This window comes from Pteropus alecto, unplaced genomic scaffold, assembly GCF_000325575.1.
Source record: "Pteropus alecto unplaced genomic scaffold, ASM32557v1 scaffold84, whole genome shotgun sequence".
Lineage (NCBI taxonomy): Eukaryota > Metazoa > Chordata > Mammalia > Chiroptera > Pteropodidae > Pteropus > Pteropus alecto.
Window position 1 is genome coordinate 283,414 of NW_006434827.1, and position 13,125 is coordinate 296,538.

Genomic DNA, 13,125 nt, shown 5'->3' on the forward strand with positions numbered 1-13,125 from the left:
TCTTTCCCCATTTCTAGAGTGGAGAGACAGTAAGGGTCATCTTGGGTCCCCGTTGACATGCACACCAAAGCAAAGTGTCCCCCATGAGGCCCTCCATGGCCCTGCTCTTTTCCACTTTGCCTTGCCCTCTCCATCCAGTGTTGGCATTCCCTACAGACTAGTTCTAGGCCTTGTATTTCACTGTGAAATGGTCTCTCTTTGTGTTTTCTTAAGCTTTCTTAAGTTTTCAATAACATTTGCTTATTGCCTGATCAATTTCAAAATGACATTCTTGAGACAGGTCACTGAGGCCCCAGACATGAGACACTTTCCCCAGATGCACCTTTGTTTCTGTAAGGAGATTGTTGTTTGCCTTTTGAATTTCTTCTGTCCTTTCTTCCATTTCCTTTGACTCCCCATGTTCATGTTCACTGCCATTCTCAAATGTTCCCTTGAAAGCTTGCGGTATTCATTCCCATCATATTGTGCTGTACTAGCCCTACTATTATAATGCAATTTTATCTTTATTAATGTGTTTATTGTTTGAATAAGAGAGGGAAGGAGGGAAGGAAGGGAGAGAAGGAGGGAGGTAGAGAAAGAAAGGAGGGAAGGAGGGAGGGAGGGAAGCGTGAATTATTAAGAATGTGGAATAAATGGGCACAGAAAGCTGAACACTGATGAAGGGATCAATCAGTCATCTTCATGTGTCAAATCATCCACCCTAGTCCTGTGCCAAACCAGTCATTGAAAATAAAGTGGGTAAGGAGGAAAGAAGAGAAGGGAATAGAACATTTAATTGGCTATTTTAAAATGTTGTTTACTTAAAAATATATATATTGACCATTGAAATGAAAAAAATATGTTTTATTTAATGACCTCAACACATATCAGTTAACCTGCTGTTAACATTCTGTAAGAATAAAAAATGTGTATTTTGAAACATTTAAGTAGAATATTGAGAGAACCATCTACATATAGAACCTCCTTATGTTCAGGACAGGTCCCAATCTAAGTAGATTTATGTTTAGAAAAATGCATTAATGGGAATAGAAGAACATGAGATAAAGGTGGAAGTAGTCACCTTGATTTAAAAAAAAACAAAAACCCTGAAAGTTAATAATAGTCTTTGGTCATATGAGAGAATGCTGATCTGTGTTATCCATTCCAGTTCTAAAAAGTAGAAAATAGTCAAAGTACATTAGAAAAAGTATTATTCAATTCAATACGTGTTTACAGGACTTTTACTCTATGCAAGGCACCATGCTCAGTAAAGAATAAGGCACAATGTCTGTTTCCCAGATGCTGAGGAGTCAGTGCAGATGATAGAAAGTGTCTATTTTCTGTAGCCCAGCTAGATTTGAGAGTAGTTTCTGATTGTCAATTTATGTCAAAGTATAAATAAAAGATAGATTTTGATCTAAGGATAAAAATGACAAATTCTTCTAAATTTGGCCTTAGGTTTGTTAATCTGATATTAAGTAGAATAATATTAAAATTAAAATAATATTAACTATAAAATCATGTGAAACAGAACAGCTTCATATTTTCATTTAATGATATTTTAATTTATTTAATTTCTATTGAAGTTATTACATAATTACTCACTGACTTATTTTTAATCACCTCCCAAATTAAAGTTATGAACAAACTATCGCATCTAAAAGAATACAACTAAGGCTTTTACTAAAAGTAAATATTGAAAGACATATTAATACACAACTAATAAAGTACAGCAGAATAAGCAAAGTTGGGTTATACTGTAATAACTAAATTAATTTAAAGGTATAAAAGTAACATCTATGCATTTAAAGTGTTATTTTCAAATATTATAATTCGTTACTAGAATTCGAAGCCTGACACCTGAAAAACCTCAAGGATGGACAATAGGACCAAGTATTAGGAAAACAGAAGTGATCTATTATCAGTAACATTGTTCACTTACAAGTACATAAAACTTAATGACTCCCAAAATTCTTTCTAGACCTGGCTCACCCAACCCCTAACCTTACTATTCCTCGAGTATTCCTTGTCTGGATTAATGATTCCATCATTTATCAGGAACTTACATTAGAAACATAGGAGTCACCTTTGACACATCTGTGTCCCTACACATCCAGTGAATACCAGATTTTGAATATGCTACCTCCAAATCATACCCTACACCATTTCAATTCTCTCTAGCTCAGCTCTATCACATAATGCATACCTAAACATACCAACAAATTCTCTTCTCCTTTGTACAAGTGGTTTACCTGGCTTGAAATACTTCTTCCCAATTTTTTCACCTGTCTGTATTTATAGCCCATCATTAAGGTCTCTGTTTCAATGTCTCTTCTTCAGAGATGCATTCTCTGACTGCTAGTTTAAGTTTGGTTCTTCCCTGTTAAGTGGCTATCTGGTCAGCCTATCAGTGGTTTGCCTAACCAATATTGAAATCTCAGGCTGGCTTCAATGTTGGCTATCCCTTGCTTCTTCTCACGAGATTACTATTGTTGACAGTGCCTTTTTTTTTAGATAGAATATTCCATGTGCTCTGCTCCCCATCCCTGGTAGAAGTTCAGTGCCATGGGGCTGGAGGTAGAAGTGATGAGACTGGAGAAAACTTTGGCTTAAGATTTTTAAGTTAAAATATGTATGTGAAATCTTCATGTAAATTCTGGTGTTCTTCATTCCTTTGTACTGATTTGTATTTCCATGTATCATTTTTCTTCTTCCTCAAAGACTTAACATTTCTTGTAGTATGGTTCCGCTAGCAAGAAATTCTCTCAGTTTTTATTTGTCTGAAAAATATTATTTTACCCTCACTTTTGAAATTTATTTTCATTCAGTCTAGAATTCTAGAGTGACATTTTTTTTTATTCAATACTTTTGAGATGTTGTTCACTGTTTTCTAACTTGCATCCTTTCAAGTGAGAAATCTGCAGCCATCTGTACCTATGTTTCTCTGAGCATATCATATCTTTTTTATCTAGTTGCTTTTAGGATTTTGAGGAATTTGTATCTGATGTGCTTTGATTTTGTTTTCTTCTGTTACTTATGTTTGGTATTCATTGGACTATTTGGATCAATGGGTTTATATTTAGAAAGTTTTAGCCATTGTTTTTTCAGATATTTTTTCTAATCACCACTCCCTTTTCTTCTTAAGGGACTCGATTACACATATTAGATAAAACACATATTAGGTTGTTTAGTTTTCGTTTTGTCACATATCTCACCGATGTCCTGTTTTGTTTTCTTAAATGATTATCTTTTTCTCTTTGTTTCATTTTAGAATATTTCTATTGCTATGCCTTCAAGTTCACTAATTTCTTCTTTTGCAGTGTTTAACTTTACAGTACTCCATGTAGTATATTTTTCATTTTGGATATTATAATTTTCACTTGTTAAACTATCTTTTGAGTATCTAGTTGACTTTTTGAACATATGGATGAGAATTAAAAAAAAAACTACCTTAGTGACTTTCTTTGTTAATTATATCTCTGTCAGTTCTGTATGAGTTTTGATTGATTTTTTTTCTCTCATTATGGGTTATAATTTCCAACTTTCTTGTATGCTTGAAAAATTTTGACTAGATGCCAAATATTTTGATTTTTATGTTTGTTGGATGCTGCATAGATTTGCATTCTTATATGCTTGAGCTTTGTTCAAGAATACATTGAATTGAAGGAACTGATCTTTTTAAGTCTCAATTTTAACATTTATTAGCCCACATCAGAACCGTGTGTAGTGTAGGGCTAATTATTCCCACTACTGAATTAAGACCCATCTGAAAACTCCACACAATGGACAGTGAGTTATGAAATATTTACTATGAATGATAAGAATAGACACTATGTGCATGTTAGTACTCTTTTCTATTTATCTTTTCAGATAATTCTTTTTCCCAGTCGTGATGAGTTTCTTTACTTGTATACACTGATCAATACTTTGCTGAATGCTCAAGAGCGGTATGTTGCAGATCCCTGGCATTCTCTCTGTTCATCTCTCTCCTCTCACACTCTGCCTATGGACTCCAGATGCTTTGTTTTTACCAGACTCAGGACTCTGTTTCCCCTACTCAGAGAGTCTGCTGGGCTCTGCCTCCTTTTCTCCTTCTTGCTCTGGGATCTGAAAACTCTCTCAAGGCAGTGCCCTGGGCAGTCATAGGGCTCATCTTGTTTGTGCCCCATCTCTCAGGCATCTCTCTTCCCCCCACCTCCCCAGTTCTCTAATAATAATAATGTAACCAACACCCATTGAGGACTTACCATGATTCAGGCACTGCTATACACACTGTATAGATATTAAATGGTTTAATATTTATATCAGTGCTGCACAGGAGAGACTCTTTTATCCTTTTACAGATGAGGAAACTACTGCAAAGAGAGGTTATGTAGGTTTTGCACAGTGGAACCAAGATTCAAATCCTCTAAGGACAACTCCACAGTTTTTTCTCTGAGCTACTACTCTATGTTGTTATGAAGGGCTGTTTGTGGGACCAGATCTAGAGGCTATAAATATATAATCACAAATGTAGTCTTACTACTGATAAAACGGATTTCTCTTCCTAAATGGTTAGTATGTGTGTGCCCTTCTTTAATAATATTGTTAGTGATACAATCAATAAAATTTAACTTTAGTTAATAAAACTAATGATTATAAATTAAAATTACATCAAATTTGAAAAAAAAACACTTTCTACTTTTAAGTATTACATTTCCTCCTACTCTTTTGAAATGTAGCTTCTATACTCTTACAATAGGGAAAATGATTTCTTCTTATTTTAATGCATGATAAGTGACATCTAATTCAAGTACCCCAATTATTTAAGTAATTGAATTACATACAAAAACATTTTCATAAAGCCTTTTTGTAAAAGTTAAATGTGATGCTAAGTGATAATTTAATGTATTATTTTGGTGTTTTCATTCAAATAAGTATTATAGTGGATTACTTGTATTTATTATGGACATATAAAATTTTATTTGCTCTTACAATTGTCCAACAGCAGAAACCTTACATTAGTGGACTGATCAAAACAAGATCCCCTTAGCATTACCAGTGAGAATTACAACTTGAAAATTGCCTTCTTCAGGTCACTCCATGATCAGTGGTACAAAGATCAAAGGAATCTATACTTAGTGGGGGTCTTCCTGGGCTCTCCACAATCAGCGTGCTTGCTGCTGCTGACTTATTGAGCTAAATTCTTTCTGTCCCAAAATATGATGATTTTGTGTAATTTTATATTTTAAAAAAGTCATTGCCCTTACAAATCATGTTTGAGCATTTAGTGCTTATTTTTTGAAAGTTATTTTATGTTTACTGATTTGCCCATTTATTTTCAAATATTCAGGTTGATTTATGAACATTTGTAAGTAAATGACATTTTATAAAATAGATTCTCTTTGATGAAGCCTATAATTGAGTTTCCAGTCTAAATATTTCAATTATAAATCATCTGTTGTGATAATGTCTATTCTTATTTATCATGTGGGCTTAACTGAAGAGTTTCATGATTAATAATGTAGCTCATTTTTTGAACCATGGCTGGCTACTTTCTGATACCTAATTATAAATTTTATATAAAGGATACTTTGTGATTAGTATGATATCTAGATTACCTTGAATCCTTGCAGTCTAGCTTTCCAAACACTTTGACCAAAGAAGAGCCCTTCTTTCTCCTATTTCTTCCATCCTGAGCTGTAAGCTGTTTCCTTGTCACTGCAGTTTCCTTAGCAACCTGCACACAGTAAGACTCTAAGATGCTCTCGGTGCAATGTATTATTTCATGATAGTAGAACTGAGAAAGTGAGGGAAGCACTGGCATCTCTGGGAGAGTTAGATCATGTCTGTCCTGTCTGTTCTATCCCAGCATCTTGCACAGTGTGTGACATCTAGTAGGTGCTACATTAATATTAAATGAAAAGGGAGCTATACTTGTGGAATGAAAGAAAATTAGACCAAGAAGGAAAGAAGATGGGAAAAAAAATGGTCTTTTAATAACAAAACTATATTGTGCCAAAGCAAAATCCTTACCAAAGCAGAATTTAAAGCTATGGAAGGCTGTATATATAAGAAACAATCTTTTGAAGAGAGCTCTTAGACCTTCAGAGGAACTAGCTGATTTAGCTGAAGACATATTTGCTTGCTTTATGCAGTCATCTTGATCTTCATCTAAGCTGCTTGGAGCATTCAATTGGTTTACAACTTCTGTAAACAGAAGTTAGTCGAGACAAATATAAGTTGTTCAGAGAGTGACATCAGAAACATGGCAGATTGAGAGATATCACCAGATCTCTCCTCTTGAAACAACAATAAGCTGAACATCTAACACTCAACAAAAAACACCCAAACTGCACACCAGCACGTCTGAGCATGGGATCTGCGCATAAGAGTACCACAGGTCAGAGCCCAAGATGTCAGGCGATGGACTGGGAGTAATAAAGAAGCTCCCTCTCGCAGTCACTGGAGCTCCCTGCAGGAGGACGGGGAGAGGAGAAGGAGCGGCAAGTTCCTGCGGCAAGTTCCCTGAACATTCCTGCCTGTGATAGCTGTGAGCTCCTCGTGTATGGTTGGCTGCAGGACTCAGTCATCAAGGCAGAAAGCAGAGAAGTGAGACGGGAGCGGAGAGGAACAACAGCTGATTATTGCTGGCCATGATTGCAAAACTGAAGCTGAGCAGCGACCCCCATACCCTTGGAGACCGATCACAATGGAGCCCAAGGGGAATCTGAGCAAACGCTGCTGGGACTGTCGCTGACACTGACAGGGACTGAGACTGAGGGTAGCGAGCATGATTAAATATCTACAAGAAAATTAAAATAGCATTATTAAGACTTTATATAAAGCAGGGATCCAAGAGGCTTAGACGCCACCTACTGGAAACCAAAAGAAATGTGCCTTCTTTGAAACAGGCTAAAGAGAGACCTTTATATAATAAATCTTTTTTTCTGGAAAAACAGCAGAATACACTTCCATTAACTTAATGTCCAGGTGGTGAAATAGTTCATTAAACGCCATGAACAACCAAGATGACTAAGCATTTCAGTTAGAAAGAGAAAAATCTCCAGAAAATAAGCTTACAGACATGGAAATATGCAACTTAAATGACAGAGAATTGAGGATGATACTTCTGAAAAAACTTAATGAGATACAAAACAACTCAAATCACCAATTTCAAGAATTGAAAAGACAACTAGATGAGCAGAGCAAGGAGATAGAAACCCTCAAAAGGAACCAAATAGAACTTCTAGAGATGAAGAACACACTGCAAAAGTTGAAAAATGAAATAGCAAGCTTGAGAAATAGAGTCAGCCAAATGGAGGAAAGGATCAGTGATATCGAAGATAGAAATCTAGAAATAATTCAGAAGGAAGAAGAGAGAAACCAAAGAATGAAAAATAATGAAAGAGAAATACAAGAACTAACTGATACCATCAGGAGAGGAAACATAAGAATAATGGACATTATCAAAGGTGAGGAAAAGGAGAAGGAATTAGAAAGCATTTTCAGACAAATAGTGGACAAGAATTTCCCAATCTAAGGAAAGAGTTGGAGCTTGGAAATCAAATCAACAGAACACAGAGTTATCTCAACCTAAAAAGACCTCCACCAAGACACATTGTATTAAAGTTATCAAAAATCAACGACATAGACAGAATTCTCAGAGCAGCCAAAGAGAAGAAAACGGTAACTTATAAAGGACAACTCATTAGATCATCCTCAGATTTCACAGCGCAAACCTTACAAGCCAGAAAGGAATGAAATCAAATATTTAAACTATTAAGTGAAAATAACTACCAGCCTAGAATAATGTATCCAGCTAAGCTCTCCTTTAGATATGAAGGAGAAATTAAGACTTGTCCAGACATACAAAAATTGAAGGAATTCTCCACTACAAGGCCTGTACTATAGGAAATACTGAAAGGGATCAGTTCGCCTAAAACAAAATGACAAAAAATATATATATAATTAGGAGTAAAGTGACTATTGGACAAATACAAGCAGAGGAGTACAACCTTTAAAAAACATTATAAGCTTAAACAATAAGGAGAGATTTGCTATAGCAATATAGTAATGAACATTCAGCATACATAGGGACAAATTGAGACAACAATGTCAGAAAAAGGGAAGATTCAAAGATCCAAAAGCACAACGGGGAATGGAGATAAGGCATGCTCAGTAGAAAATGGATGACTGCATATATATATAAATATCCTTCACATATTTGTAATGTTAACCACATGACAAAGATTCAGAACCATTGTATATAACATTAAACAAGAAGGACCAGAGGGAAAACCCACAAAAGCCAATGAAAATAAAGAAAACAGAAGCACACGGACAAAGAAGAGATGGGAACACTGAGCTACCAGAAAGCAAAAGAGAAAATGGCTATAAGACTTCATATTTCAATAATCACCATAAATGTAATTGGACTGAACTCACCAATAAAAAGGCATACAGTTGCAGAATGGGTCAAAAAAAACAAAAAACAAAAAAACAAAAAACCCAACCATATGCTGCCTCTAGGAGACACATCCCAGCTCCAAAGACAAATATAGACTTAAAGTGAAAGGGTGGAAAATGATATTTCAACTAAATGGCATTCAGAGAAAAGCGAGAGTAGACTTCAAAATAAAAAAGGTAAAGAAAAATACTGAAGGGTACTTCAAAATGATAAAGGGAATCATGCACCAAGAAGACATAACACTTATTAATATCTATGCTCCCAATCGGGGAGCCCCAAAATATGTAAAGCAATTACTAACAGAACTAAAGGGAGAAACAAACCAAAACACTATCAACGTAGGGGACCTAAATTCTTCACTGTCGGATATGGACAGATTATCTGAACAGAAAATCGATAAGGAAATAATATTTTTAAATGACACATTAGATCATCTGGACATAATTGACATTTATAAAACCTTCCATCTCAAAACAGCTGCTTATACATTCTTCTAGTGCACATGGAACATTCCCAATATTCAACCACATACTGAGAAATAGAGATAGCCTCAACAAATAGAAGAGGGTTAAAATCATACCAATCATATTCTCTGATCGTAATGCTTTGAAACTGGAGATCAACTGCAGATAGAAATCAGGAAGAACCACAAATACATGGAGATGAAACAGCATGCTACTGAAGAATAACTGGGTCAGGTAAGAGATAAAAAGAGAGATCAAGAGATAATAGAAACAAATGATGATGATAGTAAAACATAAAAACTTTTGGGACACGGCAAAAGCGGTCATAAGAGGAAAGTTCATAGCATTACAAGCCTACCTCCAAGAACGAGCCCAAATGAACAGCCTAATGCTTCATCTTAAAAAACTAGAAAAGAAAGAAGAGATGAAGCCTAAAATCAGCAGAACGAAACTAATCATCAATATTAAAGCAGAAATAAATATTGAAAATAATAAAAAAAAAATAGATAAAATAAATGCAACAAAGAACTTGTTCTTCGAGAAGGTTAATTAAATTTACAAACCTCTGGCTAGACTCACTAAAGAAAAAAGAGAAAGGACACAAATAAACAAAATCAGGGATGAAAGAGGGGAAATTATGACAGACACTGCAGAAATACAAAGGATCATACAAGAATACCATGAAAAAGTATATAAAACCAAATTTAATAACCTAGAAAAAATGGACCAGTACTTACAAAAATACAACCTTCTTACACTGAATCAAGAAGAACTGGAAAATCTAACAAGACTGATCAGCAGTATGGAAATTGAAACGATCATCAAAAACCTACCAAAAAAGTAAAAGTCCAGGACCAGATGGCTTTACCAGTGAATTCTACCAAACATCCAAAGAAAATTTTATACCTATTCTCCTTAAACTCTTTCAAAAAATCAAAGAGGAGGCAATACTTCCCAACTCATTTTATGAGGCCAGTATTACTCTGATACCAAAACTTGGTAAAGAAAACACACAGAAAGAAAACTACAGACCAATATCTCTCATGAACACAGATTCAAAAATCCTAAATAAGATACTATTGAACAGAATACAGCAACATATTAAAAAGATTATACACTACGATCAAGTGGGCTTCATCCCAGAGGCACAGGGATGGTTCAACATACACATATCGATTAATGTGATGCAGCAAATAAACAAATTAAAAAATAAGAATTATGTGATCATATCAATAGATGCAGAAAAAAAGCTTTTAACAGGATACAGCATCAACTTATGATCAAAACACTTACCAAAATCAGTATAGAAAGAACGTAACTTAACATAATAAAGGCCATCTATGACAAACCCTCAGCCAACATTATACTTAATGGTGAAAAACTAAAAACCTTCCCTCTAAGATCAGGAACAAGGTGAAGGTGTTCAGTATCACCACTGTTATTCAATATAACATTGAATGTCCTAGCAAGTTCAGTCAGACAAGAGAAAGATGTAAAAGGCATCTAAATAGGAAACCAAGAAGTCAAATTGTCACTATATGCGGATAACAAGTAGAGGGATTGCTGGATCATATGGTAGATCAATTCTTAGTTTTTTGAGGAACCTCCCTACTGTTTTCCAGAGTGGCTTACCAACTTGCAGTCCCACCAGCAGTGTATGAGGGTTCTTTTTTGCCGCATCCTCTCCAGCATTTTCAGGTCCCACCCCAGAACTGCTGAGTCAGAAACTCTGGAATGAGGTCAAAATCTGTGTTTAACAGACATTTCAGGAGATCTGATGTCTAGGGGATCAATATTACTTTTACAAAGTAATGGTGGCAACAAGGACAATGAGGACAGAAATTATTTGATCAAAATAATCCTGGCAAAATCATTTATGGAACAAAAATTTCTTATTAGGTAACTTTAAAAATAAGCCTTATTATCATTGCCTTTCATTGACTGACATAAACTACACTATGAAAATATGAAAGCATTTTAATAAGTTCTTCATTATCAAGCTTTCATTAGTTTGTTGTCATCTAATACACTAAAGCAGAGATTCCCAACTTTTTTGGCACCAGGGACCAGTGCTCCTATGAGAATCTAATGATCTGAGGTGGAGCTGAGGTGCTGATGCTAGTGCTGGGGAGCAGTGCAAATAAAGATGAAGCTTGCTCATTCCCCCACCACTCACCTCCTGCTGTGTGGCCGGTACTGGTCCATGGTCCAGGAATTAGGGACCTCTGTTAAGTAAAGGACATCATTTGAATTTGGCAGTTATGTTTTTATCAGCTGCATTCATTTAATTATTTAATGAAAAATAATTGTTTAGTTTACAAGTTTTTAGGCATAATAGTGTTTATATATTTTCCACCATGTATTAAATTAAACTTGCAAATTTTCAAAAGGTAGCTGCATAAAATAGATGATTTTTTTGAGTTCTGAATATAAAGGGTTTACTGTAAATATTTTAGCTAATCTGAATGAAATATAGGTCCAAATGTAATGACACAACTTTTTGTGTCATTAAATAAAGTAAACAACAACATCATATCTTTGGCCTGAAAGATTTTATTGGCTTTTTCTTGCACCTTCTTTATTACAGAAATGAATTTTTAAGAGATAATTATGTCTTTTCTTTTTACTTGTGAAATATGAAAAATAAAGGCATTTTTCTGGGCAATATGAATTCCTTTGTTTATCTCTTATTCTGTCTTTAGTTAAGTTGACTGATGTTCTTTTTTATATTAATGATAAAATAGAACTTTTTCATATAAACTGAATGCCAGTGACCTTGATAATTGAAAAGATCAGACACTATTAGAAGCTGAGAGAAAATGGCAGAATCGTAGGGATAATATGCTGCAGCAGAATGATCTTCACCGTACTCCTAAGGCACAACACAAAACAGGTGTGCCCTTTTGTGCTGTCACAGAGCCAAAATGTTCAGAAAATTACATGCCAGTTCACTGGATACACTTTAATATGAATTCAAAGTGATATTTAGTAAATCTAGTGTGGGTATGTGTGTTTTATGACTAGACAAAAGCACATTAAAGTGACTGTTTATTTGACAATTGTTAAAAGCCAAAACCACGGGTTCAAAAACAATTAAGCCATTTGCATTGAGTAACACTGATATTTTACCTCTAACCAGTGTGTGAGACCTATTATAACCTTCTGAAAAAACAGTAATATTGAGTGATTATAAAACATACAGAGAGATTTCATTCAGGGGAGATTGACTTCAACTTCCCCCCACCCCGCCGCCCGCAATTTTTCTTTTTTCATAGATAAGAATAGGCCAATACAAAGATGGGAGCAATTGGAATTAGCAAACAGAAGAATTTCTAGATGATACATTTTGGGGAAAATGTCAGAAAAAAGCAAAGAGTGGAGTTTAAGTATATTAATTTCCAGTGTCAAGAGAAAATCAGCAGTAGTGTTTTTCCCCGTCTGTTAAACCAGGGATATACTATGTATGTATGTTTGTTGACTTACACATTTCGGTGTGCTAATAAAAATATGTTGTACTTAGATTATTTTTTAATGTCTTCCACTGTAGAATCTGAGATGGTTAATTTTGATGGAAAAAGTTCCTTGCTGTACACATTTAATCAGAACTCCATGAGTCCAACAAAAGATGTTATTTCTTTGAAATTTAAAACCAGGCGGAATGATGGGATTCTACTTCACAGAGAAGGACAAAATGGCAAACACATCACCCTGGAGTTAGTTAAAGGAAAACTCATCTTATTCCTTAATTCAGGTAAAAACTACAAGGTGGAGTTTTTGAAAATATGATTATTTAGATAGAAGTTTCTTTTTCACTTAATTTTTTTCACAGTTAGGTAGTCAATTTATCCTGAAATCAGAACACTTTTGAGTAAGAAAGGAGGCCTTATAAATAATTACTCTGAAGCAATAGATGTAATCCGGAACTGTCTAGGCCAACAGAAATATGGTCACTCTACAGTTGAGGTGTACTGAGGGCAATGTGCGTATGCCTTAAACATGCTTTTATGAAAAAAGTTTTGTAGCTTGATAATTGTATATGGCCATTAGTAGATGCTCAATAAATAATCTGATAATATCCTAAAGACAAGAGTTGACTATTGTAAATTTTTGAATAAGTACCATTAATGAGATCCTGGGAAGAAAATATTTTCAAGAAATATGAAAATCCATTGAGTAATAAGAAGAAAAACAAATAAGATAAGAGAAATTACTCAAGATCGAAAGATTGTTTTA

The 13,125-nt window shown here is 34.7% G+C and overlaps 1 protein-coding gene across 2 annotated transcripts in view; it reads left to right on the forward strand.

Moving 5' to 3' along the window:
• Window positions 1-13,125, forward strand: part of LOC102892335 (contactin-associated protein-like 3) — a 175,939-nt gene that overhangs the window by 72,382 nt on the left and 90,432 nt on the right. For both annotated transcript variants that reach the window (XM_025045398.1, XM_025045399.1), the window contains exon 4: window positions 12,440-12,643. In XM_025045398.1, the coding sequence (XP_024901166.1) occupies window positions 12,440-12,643 (204 nt within the window). The remainder of the gene's footprint in view (window positions 1-12,439; window positions 12,644-13,125) is intronic.